This window comes from Aulostomus chinensis, chromosome 3 (assembly GCF_037954235.1).
Source record: "Aulostomus chinensis isolate RoL2024-O1b breed Wild chromosome 3, RoL_Achi_v1.0, whole genome shotgun sequence".
Classification (NCBI taxonomy): Eukaryota; Metazoa; Chordata; class Actinopteri; order Syngnathiformes; family Aulostomidae; genus Aulostomus; species Aulostomus chinensis.
This window is the reverse complement of record NC_141322.1, coordinates 5,149,131-5,169,356: the sequence shown is the minus strand read 5'-3', so window position 1 is coordinate 5,169,356 and position 20,226 is coordinate 5,149,131. Positions and strand designations below refer to the sequence as shown.

The 20,226-nt window shown below is 42.2% G+C and overlaps 1 protein-coding gene across 3 annotated transcripts in view; it reads right to left on the bottom strand.

Moving 5' to 3' along the window:
* The window catches only part of LOC147267412 (receptor-type tyrosine-protein phosphatase gamma-like), a 508,446-nt gene that overhangs the window by 134,947 nt on the left and 353,273 nt on the right, over positions 1–20,226 (bottom strand). For all 3 annotated transcript variants that reach the window (XM_086198300.1, XM_086198303.1, XM_086198302.1), the window contains exon 6: positions 4,885–4,951. In XM_086198300.1, coding sequence (XP_086054426.1) covers positions 4,885–4,951 — 67 coding nt within the window. The remainder of the gene's footprint in view (positions 1–4,884; positions 4,952–20,226) is intronic.

Genomic DNA, 20,226 nt, shown 5'->3' with positions numbered 1-20,226 from the left:
CGCCTCAGGACACCCCGTGAGGAGCTGGACGAAGCAGCCAGGGAGAGGGAAGTCTGGTTTTTCTCTGCATAGGCTGCAGCCCCTCGACCAGACCCTGGATAAGCTGAAGAAGATGGATGAATGGATGGATGGATGTTTGTAGTGTCGCATATTCCTTTGCACCTTCACTTTTGTTTGCAAATAATTCAATGAATAAAGTAGTGAAGGCACCTGGATATGGATAAAGAGAGAGCAGCAGTCTCGATTGACTTTTTCACAGTTGAGTGCCATCAATTTGATATTTTTAAAGTCTGTGTGTGTCCCTTTTTACCGCAGTTGTGTGAAATTAAGTTGAGTCATTCACAGCTTGAAAGAGGTCGGAGGAAAGTATTCACACAACTGAGACAGGTGCAGTATATTTTTCAGTGCTACAAGGAAAACACTACATCGTGATGTAAATTTCACTACAACTTTGTCTTGGCATTTCACTGAAAAAGTTTGTGATGGACTGAAAAGATTTGAAAAAAATGTGTAGAGAGAAACTTTGTGTGTCCCTAATATGGGTTTAATGCATTCCTCTGTTAACACATTGGATGTGTTTCTAAAGCGATATTCCTCTGGAGGTGAGAATCAGCCACAGACATGCTGCCTCTCAGGTGGCCCTGCGGTGGGATCCAGTATTGCTGCTCTTCGGGCTGTCCTGACTCATCTACACACCCCCTCTTCACTTTGAAAATAGTTTAAATTGCATCTCAAGAAGTGGAAACCCAAAGGAGAAAAAACAACATGGAGCATTTCATCGGCCCAGTTAAGTTTATGAGTGTGCTGGAAGAGTTTTAAAGTGGGATGGCAAGGGAAAAGAACTGAGCGATGAATAACGTGTGTCAAAAGTGAACAATATCACTTCAAAGCCACAATATTGCATTTCACGTCAATAGCACACCCAATCCCAAAGTTAAGGAAATATTTTTCATGTTTATATCTTACCCAGTTTGAATAGTACAATTAGAATCACTTATGCCTTGTTTCTACACAATAAGTAACCAGAAATACATTAAATGACCACAACTACTTTACCTCACATTAAATACAAGGAATATGTGAGTAGAAATGAAACATGAAACGTTTTTAAAGGAAAGTAAATTACGATCATTTTGCCTTGTTGGACACAAAATTTCTGATTCAACAATGTCACACTGGGGTGGCCCTTTATACTGAATCTGACCTGAAATGGAAAAAAAAAGCCTTGTAGCTCAGGTTCTTATTCACACTGTTCACCAACATTGGTAGCCCAATTGTATTTATTTTTTTATTGTAGTGTCCAGGTTCAGAATTATTATACAACAACAACTAACCTCCATTTTCTATCACAATCTAATCATGTCCTCTTTGTATAGAACTAAATATTGTGCACCCTTAAATCAGTGTACACATCAAACATCAACTTCTAGTGACATGTGGCCTATGCCTAGACAGTGCTAAACTCAGAGTTCAATTAGTTACATTAGTTTCTTAGCTAACAACCAACAATAGTGCCTGAGTGTGCCTTTGGCTGGTCCACACCTCAAATCATGTGTTCCTTTCTCAAAATGCCATGTATACGGGCCCCCTGGCTCAAGCGTATTCATGTTTAGGAGAGTGGGGTGTGTGACAGCTCCAGATGATGCAGCATTTGACAGAGGACTGCTGCAGCTACTCCCTTTTCCAGTGTTCCAATCAAATTCCTCAAAACAAAATAGGTTTCAAAAGGTTTGGGGAACATAATGGTTCTGATCAGAACTGCGGTGCAGTGATGAGCCCCTTTGGACTACCACCCAGTCCAACACCCCGCTTTGGACAGCAGTAAGAACAGGTTAACCTACATTCACTCCTGGGTGAATTAACGCTACATTAGATGCAGGTATTCATTACCTGTGATGCAACACAAAACCGGGGTTAATGCTGAAATTTGCAGATGGCTTCCAATCAAGGACACATAGGCCCTACTACAGGCAGAAGGACCACCATGATCAATAACATACACAAAGGCAATGAAGGCTTATCCTCTCTGCTGGAGACACCTGTGACTTCATGGAAACTGGTTCTCAAATTCAACCCCTCCAACATCGTTCAGTTACCAACCCACAGAACCACTGAAACGACGTCACTGTCCTCCATGCAACATTTTCTACCACTGCCATAACCCTAAGATAGTACACACTGGTGCTATTTTACAGTACCAATCACTTCTTTCCGTTGTCTTGACTGTGTTTGTGATGTTGAACACAACTCCTTAAAACAAACTAACAAAAAAAAAACAAATGCAAGTCCTCATCTACATGCAATGGGAATCAATTTACTTTTGAAGCAGATTTATCCTGCTTAAAAAAACTGTGTTGTGGATATGTGCAGTGGTGAAGAGGTCCTTTAAACATCATCTGAATGGGACTCAAACACCCCTTTCCTGCTGCCAGGTCTGGATTGGTGTCCCCAACAGAGTCGTCCTTTAGTTTTAACCCGTAATCAAAGCCCAACAATATGGTCCTCTCAAACTAGGAAATTGGTGTTGGTTTTGTGGTGTCAGAACATGTTGTGCATGCACTGGTGCAATGCAGAGCTGAAAGGTCATTTCATGTAGTGGATGGCCTTTCACCCAGTTCTGATCTCTGCGTGATCAGAAGATGCTCACTGTATCACACAGGACTCATGTCCTCCACAGGGCACTTCGAATGGCTGCCCTCTGGTGGGCGGCTGGACAAACCAGAGAAAGGCACAGTTCATACTTGAGGCTGTTCAGCTACTTCACTCCAGTTTGCTCCTGGACCCCATCCTCCCAGCTTGCCTGAAACTACATTAGTTTACCTTCATTTCAGTAAGCAGTCCCCCCTGCACCAAAAACTTAACTTTGATGACCTGTGGTAGATCATCGGGTACTGTAGGTGAACCAAAAATTTTGATCTGTAGAGTGTTTCCATCGTTATTTTGTCACTCCCTTTTGAGATTTCACTGTGTCATAGCTATGAGGGGGAAAAAATCATTTTAATTAACAGGAACAAACCATCATTGCACAGGTATACTGCCTCGATCAGCTGGTTCTTTGTGTTTGTATCGTCTCGTTCCATTTAAAATACATTCAGTGTATTGGATGGGCTTCAAGTTTTGATCTTTCCAGAAATTAATTTACTATAATTCTCTATTACATTAATGTTGCCTCCCTTTTTTTTTTAGGGTTCTGGGATGTAGCAGTCCATAAACCCTTGAACCTTCCCCAGAGTGATAAGGCTTTAGTTAGAAGTGCTAATTTACCGAGCTAATTCCACACCCCTCAAGAGTACAGGGAGGAAATTAGCTCAGCAAATTTATAGTTTAAATATTACATCACATCAGTGTGTAAAGCTGATCTGGCCTGAGGTCAGGGTTCGTTCGGTTTTTAAATATATCATTTGTGATGACAGGAATATTGTTCTGCTGTAACAGTTCATAAATGTAGCTGCTAATTGAAATTCAAACGATCTAATCTGACACTGACACAACACCAGGAGTTCCTCCCATGTAGACTCGCCTGACTGGATGATCAATCGCAGTGAACCCAGTGAATTCAGCACTGATTCCATTCATACCCTTTTTAAATGAATTATACAAGTAACTTCATGACAAAAACTTCAGTTTCTATGTAGTAGGCAGACTTGGCATTCTCTGAATCAAGGACCATTGTCGATTACCACACATATTAAATTTAGTCATTTGAGTTCTGAGGCATTTTTTTTTTAATTTTATATTCTGACCGAGCGTCAAAATCCTCATCAAGCAACAAAGACATCCAAGGACATCTTTGATTTTAGATGATTGTTTTGACATTAATGGAGGAGCAGTTTTGGTTCGGCTAAATCATGTCATTTTGTCAGTTCAGAGTCAACCTGTTTACATCCACCAAGGAGTCTTGTGTGGTGTTTGTTCAGCAAAAGAACTATGGGGACAATCATCACCTCAATTGTTAAAGAAATGTAGAATGGGCTGAAGAAGAAACCTTTGAAAAGGAAATTGTATATTTTGGTACGTATTGATGCAGTCCTCCTCGGCGGTCAACTATATTTCAGATTTAGTCAGAAACGCCTTAGGAACTTGGTTATGGCTTCCTGTGATGACCGTGAGGTTTTGTTAAATGGTGTTGTAGTGGTGACGAGGACAATTTTGATATTTTGACATTTCACCACCGAGCAGGGAACTGTTAAAAATGGACTCTTTAAAAACTTCACATTTACAAGTTGAATGAATCACTGAGTGTTTAAAAGAAGTAAGCGTGATGTGACAAATGTGATGTATATCAAACCTCCTTAAATGACGCACAGCATGTTATTTGATGTCTAACACCGAATGTCTTCTCTAGCACCATCTAGTGGATGCACTAGAAGTGACATTTGCACCACACTGCATCATTAGTTTGCTCGTCCATGCAAAAATACGAGTCTCATCTCCCTCTCGTTCTACTGAGAAACCATAAATTCCGGTGCACATGGGGTTGCAAGGGCCGATCATCAGCGCTTGCAGCTTTAATCAGGGCCTGAGCATGAAAGTGCCAAGAGCCAAACGCTCACCTCGGTGGAGGAACGCAGTCGGAGTACTTTCTAGTTTCAGCTCATCACATTTTAGGGCAGATCCATTTCCATCAATTCCATCATGTGTTAACGACTTAATTAATAATGTCTGAGTTACCACCGTTCTCCATCAGAGCGACTACACCACCGAGTAGAAGTGTGGTGTGCAAGATGAAAACTGTAAACTACGATGGGTTTAAAAAGGCTTAAATGATAACACATAATTAACAATTCAACAAATTCAACCTGAACCTGAAAAAATAAAGCTAATCACTCCCGATCGACTCGATGAGCAGTACTCCAGTATCTGAGCACTGGTGCTGTCACTCACCATGATGGACCACACCCTTCAGGCCGTGGATTATGGGGTTGACAGCAGGATTGTCCTTTCCTCCCACCTAAAGGGCACACACAAAAAATAAACCGTGAAAGACAGTGATCATCACACAGCCTTATTTTCACAAAAAGTATGGCTGCATACAGGAAATCAAGGGAAAAGTTAGTTGTTTGTTCTAAAATTTGTTTGTTCTTTTGTTGTTTTTTTTTTGCTTTTTCAAAGAATATAAACAATGGCGTGTAACGTTTTGCACTGTGATGTCTGACATGGCGACCCTTCTCCTGGAGGTTAATACAATATTTAAATAAATTCGGTTGAGGTGTGAATGAAGTGTAGCATTTATATGAGGTGAAAGTGACAGTGACCATGACCTTTTCCTTAATGAGTGTTTGTGCCATATTAAGAAACACCCACGAGGCATTCCTGAGCAACTGTGTTAATGTGAGGTAACCTTGACATTTGACCATCAAAAAAAACAACAACAGTCCCTCAGTCGCTGTGGACATTTGGATCATATTTGGAGAAATTCCCTCAGGTTGTTCCACATTGGCAAGGAAGAACAATGACCCTTCAGTAGGTGAAAACTTGTTGGTTCAACGCTGGCCTCTCCAGGAGACCATGTCAAAGTGTCCTTGAACAAGATATCGAACACCTAATAGGCAACTTTTGTGAGCGCGCGTGTGTGTGTGTGTGTGTGTGCGCAGTTTTGACAATCAAAATCTTTTCAGTTCATCCTTGTGTCAGCTTTCACCAGTGCAGAAGCATAAAAAAACAGCATTCTTTTCGCATTAGGTGTGAGAGCGTTGTGCACTTTGCAGAGTACATTGTTTCTCTTAGTCTGATGTGAATATGTTTCGCATCTTTCTATTTGTTTATCCTACCTACTGTATAGTTTATCCACTTCTGCTGCAGTGACTCAATTCCCTGCAGGTATGCACACATCTATGAGTCTGCAAAAGTTCTCATTCGAGTTAACACATTAAAAGAAGGAATGCGTGGTTACAGAAGCTCACTTGGCTCGCTCAAGCTCAGAAACAACAATAGTACAGCATGCGTCTGTATTAGAGTCAATGCAAAGAAATAAAGGGACAGGAAAAAAAAAAAACAGGCTGGTGCAAGGCAGGAAACAGACAGAGCTGTTTAAGTGCCACAGAAAGAGAGGGGGAAAAACTGTGGAGCACAGAGGTGACGCTGAGAATATAAGTGCACCGCAATTAGGAGGAACAAACAGCAGCAATCAACAGGCTCTCAAAGGCCCTCTCCATCTGATCTCAAAGAGCACATGATGTCGTCGTCACACACGTGTTTTGATTGTCTTCATTTGGAGTGGCATTGTTGTCATGGTGATGTGAAAATCAATAAAACCAAAGCTTAAAAGGAGGTCCTCGTACCTAAATAGCACAATGCCTGACAGAAAATGGTTTCTCTGAAAATTATTTATGTGAGTGTTCTCTAATCTGCCTCCGCCATCATAGGTTAGAGTGAAATAAAATATTACCTGTTGGCTTGAGGACGCAGTGCTCTGTTTTATGTCCAATTGTGTGGACCTGTTTAATGCACTATACGCGTAACTGTCCTCACATAAATACAGTTTGCATTCAAACGCATTCAAGCAAGACCTTGAGAACACCTCTGGAAAGGCATAAGAATTTCACGCTGTTCAAATTGGGAGAAAATGACAGTCATTAATAACATTGAAGGATGACAAGTAATGCTAACTCTATACACAGAGACTTTGAAAAGACTTCTAAAAGCCTACATTCTGACACCCTCTCAAATCCAAGACTGACAATTTTTCGTCTCCAATTACTCAGCAATGACTGGTGACCACTGTTTGCGAAACTACAACTAGACAACAGCTAATGGGGGAGACTTATGACATGAAAAAGGTTGAACAATGGAACTGAAAAAGAGGCAGCTTTTGGCCCCAGGTGCCTTGAGTGCACAGTTTTTTTTTTCCTTGTAAAACAGGCCGAAAAGAGCAAGATGTCCGCCTCTTCTCTTTCTCTTTTGTGGAACAAATGGATGGACACATCAAAGAGGAAGTCATGTTCATGACAAAACTCCACAGTCCGAGTTTCCTTGGACTGTAACCAAAATCACTATATAGTGAGTCTGCCATTTTGTAGAGCTGTCCAAAGTCTTTCAACATAGTGACCCATTGTAACAAGTAGTTTTAAAGAATGATTATTAACAAGCATTGTCCACGTTGGTAGTGTTTTTTCCTGAGATGAGGGTGTAGCACTAAATCCTCGGCTACATACCCAAACATTCTCTTGGTGCAGAGCTTCATAGCATTACGCAGTTTTTGCTTTAGCGTGAGTAAAGCAATTAAACCGCAGGGTCATCTGTGTTTGCCAGTGGCCCTCACTATCGTTGTGTCTATAGCATCACTCCTGGGTCAACAATGGGTAAACAAACAATCAAGACATTTATCCATCAGCGCGAGATGACCATAGTCATTAACAATTAGAACTACCTAACCCTAACCCGTGACAAAGAGAGCATTTATAAACTAAACACAGCTGCATGTGATGCTTTCTTCTCTCCACTTTCACAACATAAAACAATATAAAAGCAACATGGAGGAGTCCAACTTGAGTGCACATAACCCTAGAACACTAACATGAAAATTAGTAGCACCATCACTAACAGGGGGTATAATATCCTGATAAAACTGTATGCCAAATTGAAGTACTTTTCTTTAATTTCCCAACATGCAATGTCACATTAAATGGGGAAAAAAGGGATCATGGGGAACCTGATAAAATGACATGACAAGAATCATGTGGGTGAAAATCACCTGACATTTGTGTTCTAGGGTTAAGTTAACTTAGCATTAGCTGAGGAGGGACTTGGCATTTTCCATCAGTAACTGCAGTCATTCAGTCGTCATAATACTTTCAGCTGCACTGTAACAGATGTGAAGGCATGAAAACTTAACATTGAGTAAAGTCTGTCAAAATACACATAGCCAGAGTTTAGACGTTCATGTTAACTAATTATGTTAAGCCCCTTTCATACTGCACCAAAAACGGGGGTCAACACGGGTTTTTTGGCACTCTGAAAGGATCGACTCGGCATTTCGACCCGCGTGGACCGACTCGCCAAATGACCCGGGTGTTTAACGGCTCGGCTCTGCTCATCTGTAGTGTGAAAAAGCAACCCGCGTCGTCTCAGGTTTCACGTAACCTTCCTGTCTTATCCTGATTTTGTCACTGTGCTGCCTGTCAGACTTGGCCTGTAGCTTCTTCGGCTTCCTTCCAGACTCGCCAAAAACTCCTCCTCCTTTGCTGCTTTAGCGCTCGGACATTTTCCAATGTGCTTTTTCATTTTCCAATCAACATTGCAATGCATGCAACGACAACGCTAACGTTCGACTCGGCGACGTCCATGTTGTTGTTTGTTTACCTCTGAGGTTCAGGCGCACGTTTACGTGAAATGATGACGTTATCAGCGCAATGACGTACAAGAGAGAAAAACACAGGCCTCACAACAGAGTTCAGACCCGGGTCTTCTGGAAACTTGAATGCGCCCTAATGCCGAGCAAACGCAGGTCCAAAAACCCACGTTGACAAGCGTTTTTCAGTGTGAAAAGGGTATTCGTGTCAGGAGGAAGGGGGTTTGCCATTTTTTTATCGACATGTATTCACAATTTCTGCACCGTATCAGTCATGGAAGTCCTAGAAATGTTGTACAACTTGTAAAACAATTCAAGGTGAAGCCCCTACATTTCCAGCTTGTGCTCCTAAAAATTCTCTGTTAGGGGCTACATAACTCCTAGTAAAAAAAAGTTAGTCTGATCCCCTGATAGCCACAACAAAACACTTCCACTCAGTGATTCTGAGGCTCTAGAGCTGCTTCCCTCCCCCTACTACACCCCTGGACACCAGGCTTTCAAACAGATTTTGAATATTAGAGTGAAAGTATGAAATGTAATATAAAACTTTCCATTTATCATGTATGAAGTGAAAAAAATGCATCACATCATTTATTATAGATAGGGTTTTTATGTATTATGTGTGCACCTAAAGGAATAAATGTTTCTTGTACATGGGTGAAACAGACAATGGAACAGAAAGAGGCAGTATAATGTGTATATCCAAAGGCACAAATGTGTCTGTGGTAGCCCAGTAAGGGAGTCACATCGGGTGAACTGAAGTGATGTTGCTGCTCCCAAGTCCACAGTGTACGAACAAACCTATACACACAATGTCCTCAACAAATTTCTCAAATGTCTACAAAGCTCTTCAAATGTAAACAGGAAAAAAAAAAAGCAAGGTTCATACTCTTGAATATGTCCACAATGTACACCTTTTCCTTTCAACTACCACAAAACCACTTTCAATCAAGAAAATATATGTGTTGGCCATTTATACAATTGGCACGAAACAAATATGTATAATTGGATAAGTAAATCCACAATTAGAAAACACATTTGTAGCATCTTTAACAAAACTACATACATTTCATGTACTGTAAATAGCAGCCAGCAGGGATTGACTTTGTCCTTATTCTAACGTTGTCACACATGAATACTTCATTCCACTTCAACAAAGGCAAACTATAGAAACCATCCATCCATTCATCCATCCACCCTCTACTGCTTATCCTGTTGAGGGTCGCGGGGGGTGGAGCCTATCCCAGCAGCCTTCAGGTGAGAGGCGGGGTTCACCCTGGACAGGTCACCAGTCCATGGCAGGGCCAACACATATAGACAGACGACCATTGGCTCTCCCAGCCACGCCTACGGTCAGTTTAGAGTCTGGATTAACCTGGTCCCCTCTTGATGTCTTTGGACTGTGGAGGAAGCTGGAGTACCAGAGAGAACCCAGCAGGCACAGGGAGAACATGGAGACTCCACTATTCAAACCAAACAAGTTAAATCCAACAACTCCCACTGTCAAGCCCGAGGTGTGCACTCTTGTCTGTGTCTGTTTGACTGACGTTAGCAAGCATGCTAGCTGCCAATCACTCTCATCTTCATTCACCCAATTGTATCACTTTTAATGCAAGTATTGTGCTATCACATGTTCTTTTTGATATAAAAAAACGAGTACATAGTGAAATGTAACAATGCAACAATGTTTACCTGCAGGGGGGTAAAATGGTAAGAAATGAAGCAGACCTATGTTGTCGGCATAGTGTGAGTCCCCATAGTGTGAGAACATGCAGTCAGTAACACTCATTGCTTCAAGACAAGACCTGAGCAATTGATCACAGATAATCAGCTGAACTAATTCAACTGAAAAAATAAAAGGCTTAAGTTTGATTTTGACATTGCTGGGAACATGAAAGTGCTCCACAGGGTTCCCCTGGAAGCAAATATATTTTACATTTATGCCTGCAATTTCACACCATCACAAGTGGAAGGAAAAATCTATGAATGGATTGACATTTAGATCAGGTTATTGGTCTAAACTCTGAAGGCCTGCTGCAAAAATGGCTTAATTGACATCCATCCATCCCTCCCTCCATCCATACATCCCTCCCTCCCTCCATTTTCTTCCACTTATCCTGTTAAAGGCGGGGGTCTAGAGCCTATCCCTGCTGCCTTTGGGTGAGACCTGGGGTTCACCCTGGACGGGTCGCCAGTCTGGTGTCGATGACATCTTAACTGAAAATGCTGACAATGAGCTTTAGGTATCATTAAACGATGATGAGATGTCAAGCTAAATCAAACAATGAAAGAATTCAGTAAATATATTTTTTTACTTCACTCATGTTTTTAACTTTAAATAAAGGCTGAAAACAAAAAAAAGCGTTTTTGATGTAGGTTTTCAAAATGAAAACTGGGTACACCATGCACTGTGTGTGTGAAAACGAGGGCGAGGACTCATAGACGGCCATTACCAACATTAATAAACAGCGCTTATCAATACTAATGATAATATCTCTTTTGAAGAAATCACACATGCTCTTGCCTGCTGGCCACTCAACATTCTGTCTGTTGTGTCGCTCCACCTCCAGGTGATTGCTGTGTTGGTCAGTTCAGCCTTCGCTGGAACATTTGATTGAAGATCAGTTCTCTGTACTAAGGGTACCATCGATGTAAAAGTAATTTATTGGACTCGACTGGGAGGGAGAGGGCTGCAAGGTGGTGCAGTGGTCAGCACTGTGGCCTCACAGCAAGAAAGTTCCGGGTTTGAGTCCCGGCTCGGGCGTGGGATCTTTCTGTGTGGAGTCTCCATGTTCTCCCTGTGCCTGCGTGGGTTCTCTCTGGTACTCCGGCTTCCTCCCACAGTCCAAAGACATGCAATTTGGGGACTAGACTAATTGGATTCTCTAAATTGACCGTAGGTATGAATGTGAGTGTGAATGGTTGTTCGTCTCTGTATGTTGGCCCTGCGATGAACTGGCGACCTGTCCAGGGTGAACCCCGCCTCTCGCCCATAGATGCTGGGATAGGCTCCAGCCCCCCCTCGACCCTTACTAGTAAGGAATAAGTGGAAGATGACGGTGGTGGTGGACTGGTAGGGACAGAAAGCGGTGCTGTTTCCTGTCTTAGGAGGAGAGACCTGTTGTCTCCTGTATGTAACAAGGCAGGACGTTAGCTGGAACTAAGTCAGCCGCCACTCTTCCCAGTATTGGGGCAGTACACTTTCCGGCACAAAGACACTCCATCACTGAGCTGCTCCACCGGTTTCGTAGCATTTGGCAGCCCATACTGCTCTATTCTAACTCCCCTTATCTTGAGATTGTTTTATATTAATATTGTAATTCATAACATAAAGCTGATGTGATATTTTGGTAGCCGGTGGTGTGTTTGCCGTCTCTGAACCTCCCACAGTCCCAGGGGTAAACAGGTTTATTGAAAGGCTCACTGCTCTTGGAGAAACCTTGTTATAACTCAGCTTTAATACACAAATCAGGCATCTGAAAATACAAGTGACAAGTTTAGCTCTCAAAACTGCATTTACGTACAAGAACTGTAGCTTAACTGTGTTATTTCTTCTGCTGCTTCAGTACTCTTCAAGGACTGGTATTACTGAACCCCAACAAAAAACACATTTACATATAATATCAGGAATACACACTAGGGACCCAAATGCAACTGCTTTCTGCTCATGCGTCAAGCCAGACCCTAGGCTTCACCTTTTCACGTAAATTTTTTGTCTTTTTAAAAAATACTGTATATGCATCCATTACATGTCCACCTGTGAATGTTTAGGATGTTTGACCTGTGCAACAGCACTGATTGACAGCATCAAGAAGTGGCGCTTTACATTCACACATAGTCCTACACTGATGATGAAGGCCACCATGTTTTACTCCAGAAAACTGCAACAGGAGTCGGGAGGAAGCAGAACAGCAACCCTTCGATTATCACTCAGTGTCGTTGCACTTCTCCTATTTTCACCATCACTCCCGAAACTAATATACAACGAGTTATGTTTTGTAACACCACATTCTATTTGGCATCAGCGTAACGCTCTGAAAGCTGACCATGTTGAGTTCATCCCTCATGTACAGACGCCATGATTAAGACTTTCTCACTGGTGTCTTTGTGCTCTGCACCCACTTGACGCTACTTGATGGTGATGGTGGCATTTCCATCAGCTGGACTGATCTCCAGAAAGGATTTTTTTTTTTTTTTTTTGCCGTTCTTTCGCCCATTATGATGACATTTGATCAAATACCAATTTTAATTTTTGTTAAACTTGATGATAAAAAAATGAAATGGTGCTCGAAAAATCTAAACTTGAAGTAAGAGAACTGATGACGTTTCAAGAAAGCAGGAAGGCAATAAAGGGATGACATCGCAGGAATGCAAACATGACCAAGAAGGTGGATTCACGACGTGGGTGAATCTGCGAAGTCACCCATAAATTTGGACTCCTGTTTAGAACCCTCAGGTTTGTTTTTGCAACTGCAGTTGGCCACATTTGGATGAGCAGGAGGTGGATTTCCCTGACACACAGGTCACCATGGCAGCATAACTTACTTTATTGTCTTCTTGAATCTAAATGGGAACACAATTTGAAAAAAAAAAAGACGCGATGTTGCAAACAAACTTAGCAAATGAGAACGAAATGTTTACTGAAAGTAATAAATTGAGTGAGAAGTCGCAACTTTTCCTAATTAACATTTGTACCGTCAAACTTATTTCAGGGACCACAGGAGTCGCCATCTGCTGAAACTGGACAACAGCACTGGATTTAAAACATTTGGTTTCATTTGAAATCTGCTGCCTTTGTTATTGAACCTCTATTATATTACTCAGGATGGTGAGCTGCCAAATTTGTCATCAAACATGGTGGTACTATAACGCCAGCTAGCCTGACATGCAAAATGTTGTTTGTGGGCAGGTGACTGGATGAGTCGTCAGTCTAGCCGGCCTAAAACAGACTAACCTATGAGAAGAGGAACCCCGCCTCCCAACCAATGCCAGCGGGGACAGGCTCCACCCCCTCCACCCCCCCGCAATCCTTAATGGATAAGTAGTATGGATGGATTGTATGATCTCATGTATTCAGCTTTCTCACAAGATGAGTTCCCAAATGGTGGAACGAACTACCGAACTCTGTGCGTTCTGCTGAGTCCCTCTCTACTTTTAAGAGACAATTGAAGACTCAGTTGTTCAGAGAACACCGAGGCACTTAACCTGTCTCTTCTCCTCTTTGGGGTAGAATAAGTCAGAGGGTCCAAGACCCTGCACTTAGTGATTATGTAGCACTAACTGTGTTGTGTGATGTTGTATGTCTGTTATATAAAAAAAAAAAGGGTGGGGGGGCGACACTTCTTCTGCCACTAGATGGCAGTACCTGTGACCAAATCACAACTGAAGCACTTTTGCGCTTCCTATGGGTTTTTCCTTAAGTCTGAATTCTTGCTTGTGTTGTACGTCACTTTGGACAAAAGTGTCTGCTAAATGAAATTGTAGAATTGTAGAGTTACCAGTAGGAAATAATATCTGTGTCTGATCCTTTCAGTTTTGTGACGTTTAAGACTTGTGTGATTGTGATTTAAAACAGTTTTGCATGTTGCCAAAGCACCAGGAAACTGCACCATATAGTGAAGTACCACTCACTCTTTGCCTGTTAGGAAAACTTGAGTTTGTACAGCTCTTAAATACAGCAATAGACAGAATGATAGAAGAACTTACGGGAAGTAAGTTAAAGTTTAATTAAATGAATGAGTGTCTAACAAACCAAAGCCACGCACGCACGCATACACACACATATCCAGGGTGTTACTGTTCCAAATCACAGTAAAAGTTTAGAATAAAAAAGGAACAAGTTTTTATTTTGGCACAAGTAAAGAAAGAAAGCGGTCGAGAACAAGAAGCGTTTGTGGTGAGGATGGGATATAAAGGGAAAATAAAGGCAGCCATGTAGACACACAGGGAAAATGACAGGGCGAGACAGTGAGGAGCAGAGAAAGAAAGGAGGACAGAGGGAATTAGCGTTTCATTATTAATGTTTGTCTCTGAAAGCCCACAGGCTTGTCCCCTGAGATCCTCAGCCACAGGGCCTCGCATCGCAATGTCCTACTCTCTCCCTGTCTATCTCTCTCTACTTCCTCTTCAAATCCTGCGTGTCTCACTCTTCCCCTTCATTCCTCCCCACAGCTCCATTTCCCTCTTACTCTCCAGGGACAGTCCACTGCAGTGACACATCAAAAAAAAGAGAAAGTACAATGTGCTACGATGTGACATGTCCTCATATTTCACATCCTCATATTTCTTTCCTCCTCCACTTTTCTTTCTCTTGTCATCCCATTCCATCCATCCAAGAGTCTTAACTAAGCACAGTAGCCTCCTGCACCTCCTCTGTGTTCGACAGACTCGTGTCCTCCTCTTGTTTGGCAGAGCAAACTGCTGATGGAATGTAATGTAAAGGCTGGACGACATGTTGAAATGCAGAGTTACTGATGGCACCAGTGATCCATTTGTCAGCAAGTCGTGGGGAGAAATCCTGCCAAGATGTTCTGTTTTTTTTTTAACTTTCAGTAGAGAACAGGCCTCTGTCTCTCGATCGAGACAAAAGATTAATGTAGTTCACTCTACCAGTGGTTTTCAACTTTTTAAGTTGCAACCCTCCCAGAATAATCAGGTTGGTGTTGATTCACTCTGTTCACACCCACTCTGGGTACACCATGCACTTTTTTTTCCCACAGAGAGAATAATAAATTCTATTTAATGTCTTAGACTTACTGACAGAAAGCAACTGCCGTGTGTAAAACTGTTTCCTCCATCAGTTTTTCCAATCAACTGATGGAGCAACTAATTTGCCTCCTCTTGTTTCAGATGCAGTAGAATGGGCGAGGGTGGATTTTTACCTCTGCAGTGGAGGTCATGTGATCACTCCCATTGGTTTGTTGACTCAAACCATTGCGGACGGATGTTGGTGACATTTGGTATGGGGTGATAGAACTAGAGAGGAAAAATGGATTTGATTTTGGAACTGATCTGGATCTGATGACGTTTCGGCGGAGGCAGACCCTCTCAGTAGCCCGGTAAGACCACCAGTATGTTGTGAGCTCAAGCGTCACGCCTCGCAGCCACAGCTGGTTCCACTCTGATCTATGACATCCCTCTTGTTTATTCCTCATAGTTAATGAGACCACTTAAATAAAAGCATCTAACTTTAGTAGAATCAGAAGCTATAAGTGCAGTTATCACAGAAATGGACTCAATAACACCAATTAAACAAGAAGATGAGGATACATTCGCACAGTTTCTCCACACAAAAGATGCTCGGCCATTCTTTTGACAGGATGTGTCACGTGATGGTGTTTTCTTATGCCGATTGGCTGAAGGTGATTACTCTGCGCCTTCATTAAGGTTTTAGATAGAGGGGTTCCAGATATGAGCAGAGCTTAAAAGTCTCACGAGGCTCCTTCATAAATGTACTGCGATTCTACCACAGATGTTTTGTCACCAATTCAACAACAGTTCACCGTTTGTCCTTCTGGTATCGTAGAATTGCTGATAACTGTGTTACTGTACCCAAGTTACAGCACAGAGAAATGATCACATTAATGATGATGAAAATCAGCGGAAAGGGATGGTGTGTGGCGAGAGGAGGTGTAGTCGCTGACACAGGCGGTGGATTCTTCAGTCTGAGTGATGGTGTGTATTAAGTAGGGCAGCCGTCATGCAGGGAAGGGCTGACCAAGACAAAGCATGCTGGAACAAGGACTTCACACCCCTTCAGAGAGAGAGGAACAAAAACCTAATCAGTTTTAAGATTGAGAGAGTTTCTGAATTGAATGAGAGTTTCAGGGAAATTATTAAAAGTGACCAGCAGCAAATTACATGTAATTCATATCTAATTAAATGCGCATTTCATTTGGATACATACAGCAACTGCTGAAGGTTCTGTGGTGAATTGGAAGCAGGTCAATCATGGCGTGTGTATGTGTGTTTTCTCAACACCCGTTTGGTTAATCAACTTCACACTTTGTGGGTGGACTAAGGGGAGTGCAGTCTCCAGTGTGAACTCACACGGATGAGCTGTCCTCATATTTTGGTTCAAAGCTGTTTTTTCTTTTATGTGTTAACAACAATACAGTATGTTTTCAATGATGACATCCTTCACTATAGGGGGCACCAACAGCTTGGTCATTCTGTTTTGTGTGGCCTCAACAACAACAAAACATATCTGTGTTTCATGGATTGGCGAAGTCTTCAGCCCAGACTAGCTGAGGTTCAGCATTAACACACTGATATAAAGCATTCTTCATCCCCTCGCACCTTACCATAACCATAACCATCATAAATGACAATTCAAAAATGCAGTATTTAGCCCCTGTAACAGCCATTTAAGCTTGTGGTTTCCAGGGGTTTGTTGTATTTTCCAAATGTAAATTGGCACTAATTGTTGATTGTCTGGTTCCCTCCTCAATGGGAGTTTTGAATGAGTTTGTTTAACAGCTGAAATAAGGTCAGGGGTTCATTCGGGTTCAAGATATTTAAGTGTTTAAATATTAAAGATATTTATTTTCTTTTGTATGAAACAAAACATTTCAAGGCTAATCTTGGATCCCTCACATGGGTTTCTTCAAATGGCTCACACACTGGGCCTGCCGCTGATGACCTCATAAAAAGTCCATCCATCCATCCATCCATTGTCTACCACTTACCCTGTAAAAGGGTCAAAGTTGGAGCCTATCCCAGCAGAGGCAGGGTTCACCCTGGACAGGACGCCAGTCCATCACAGGACCAACACATAGAGACAGACAACCATTGGCTCTCCCAGCCACGCCGACGGTCAATTTAGAGTCTGGATTAACCTGGTCCCTCTTGATGTCTTTGGACTGTGGAGGAAGCTGGAGTGCCAGAGAGAACCCACACAGGAACAGGGAGAACATGGAGACTCACACAGAAAGACCCCGTGCTCCAGCCAGGACTCCAACTCTGAACCTTCTTGTCACAGCAAGTCATCCCACTTCTTACACCATATTTTGGGAAGGCAGATGGTAGTCACCCCACCCTGGTCCTGAACCTGGGTCAACAGGGTTTGACTGCAGCGCCACAGAACCAGACTTGGTGACCAAAGAGCCACGTCAAAACATTTGGACAATTTACTATCTTTGAATGCACATTCTTTTTCACCACCTGTGATGACAATTTTGTCAAATAAGCTTTGACCATACAAGTTTGTGCTAGTTTTATTTCACAGGTCAGTTACAGGTGATGCGCACGGTGCAAATATTTCCCCTTCAGAAAAGGATCGATGAAGTCAATCAATACCACCAGGGAGCTGTTGTGAACTAATTCCAGCTTTATTTCCTTCCCTCCTGCTTTGGCTGCTGTCATCATAGATCTTTTTGCCTGTAAGCACAGCATGAGTGACTCTGGTCCATTACGTTTTATTCTTTGTTTTTCTCTTCAATTTGTGTCCCACTTCACATTCTATATTATCAAAGGAGGTGCGCACGGCCCACAATCATATGAAAAATGTGAGTGAGAATCTCATGTTAAGGAGTGAGAAGCAGAGGGGCTGCTGGATGAGATTACGTTGCAGCCAGGCCTCAGTTTTACATCCTGCTGCTAGCTGAGTGTGCAGCAAACAGCGGAAGCATGCATGGCTGTAAATAAGCAAATAAAATGGCAATGATAGCTGTTTACTACTGGTATCAGTTTCAATCAGAGACTGCAGTGCAGTGCAGCGCCGGGTCATAAAAGTGTGATTCTCGCGCTCAGCTGAGCTGATGGGGCCAATTTGTCCCATAACACAAATGTGGGGATGTAACTAATACATGACAGGGTATCAACGGCTGCAGAAATACAGTGATGGGGGGGGGGGGGGGCGCTTCCAGATGAATGCAGAAACACGAAGGAAGGAAAGAAAACAGACAGGCAAGATGCTACGGTTTTACACAGAATATGAGTTGAAATGATAATGAGATTGAAACCATGATATGAATGAAGCAGCATACAGGTGAACAGCATTGTCTTCAAAATTCTGTGTATCAAAGTCCATGACATTACAACACACAATCTCTTCACTTTGCCAAAATCTTTGCCTAGGACCCTCTGTACATCTAATAAGATGGATACATTCTGCTGTCGGACTGGAGTGGATCACCTCTTATGCTCATTGGAGATTTTTCCATTTTGTTGAAACAGATCTGATTAAATACACGCAGCGGTTTACCACATTTAGTAGGTTTCAGGTTTCACTGTTTCAACAGTGCTTGTCACTGCTCATCTCCTACATAAAAGACATCCAACAAACACACTCACATACACACACACACACACAAAAATCTCCATCAACTTTCTTCCGCTTATCCTGTTAAGGGGGTGGGGGGTGGAGCCTATCCCAGCAGCCTTCACCCTGGATGGGTCACCAGTCCATGGCAGGACCAACACATAGAGACAGACAACCATTGGCTCTCCCAGCCACACCTACGGTCAGTTTAGAGTCTGGATTAACCTGGTCCCCTCTTGATGTCTTTGGACTGTGGAGGAAGCTGGAGTACCAGAGAGAACCCAGCAGGAACAGGGAGACAGTAAAATCTCCACATAATGAAAAACAATATTGTCTATGTATAGTTTTGAAATAACTGGGGAAACTGGGAAAATTTGCCAACATGCTCCTTTTCAATGATGGGAAACAACATGTTAAGTGAGTGTAAAAACACTTTTGCCAATCTGATGCAGTTTTTGCACTGTACTGTTTTCATAAAAAAGCAAAATGCATTAAATGGCAAAATCCACACCAAAACTCTTTATGGAAACACAGCTTGTGTTTCTAGTTTTCCATTTCCTGGTTTGTTTTTTGTTGTCTGTCTTCCTTCCCCTTGCACTGTTTTCCCTCGATTTCTCTGATCACCTGTGTCCCCTCTGTTCATCAGTCCTCCTCACCCCCTGCTCTATTCCCAGTGTTCATCCAATCAGCTCCTTCCCTGCCCTCCTGCTCTCCCACTTGATTCGTGCTGTGTGGTCACTACAGTTGCTGTCTTGTCATTGTCTGATCCTCTGTTGTGTTCCTTGCATTCCACATGCCTGTTGTCCTCGCTCTGGTCCTTGTGCTTGTCATTCCCTACCTACTGATTGGCTTGTGTAGTTAGTTGTTTTTGTTTTTGTTTGGTTTTTTTTAATATGGTTTGTCTATTCTCATTCAAAAATTATCAAGTTCAATTCCTCACTGTCTCTACATCTCTATAAGTGGCTAAGTGAGAAGCTACTGTCGTATATAGGGGCTCTCAAACTCACCAATTCATTATTTATAAAAATCTCAAATTATTTTGGCTCATGTATTCTATTCTGAACTAATTGTCTATTTCAAATACATTAATGAAATCCACAAACAGCATTCCCTTTTAAAAACCCTGGATATTAATTCACTGCAATAAAAATGAATAATTTCATCATTTCGTTCCATCTCAGAATTGCTGTCGTTATGCTAAATTCCTATTCAGGTGGGAATGTATAATAATGGCTGTGTCATCACAGTACAGCAGCTTGTGAATGAATGTGGCTCTCCAGTTCATATTAACAGACTTTGATGAACCACATTTCATCCTCACAACATTTTCTCACAACACAAACAGATCAATGTGCTAATAAGACCAACTATACTGTGAATGTGACTGCATTAAAGCACAGTAAAAGCAATAACAGCGAGCAGGTGGGGCTGATGACTCGGCAGAGGAAGCAGCTGTGCCTGCAGCTGTCCAACACACATCAGGACTCTGCAGCAGCAAAGAACTTCCTGTCGCCTTTAAATTTGCGTCCCAGACCAGAAGCTGATGCCACCAAAGTGTCATAATTCCTGGGAAATTCATCAAAATCCAGTGACAAGATTACACATGTATTTAAAATAATATATCATGACCCACTGTTTGATTGGTGTATGAGTTAAGTGTAGCATAATCCATCCA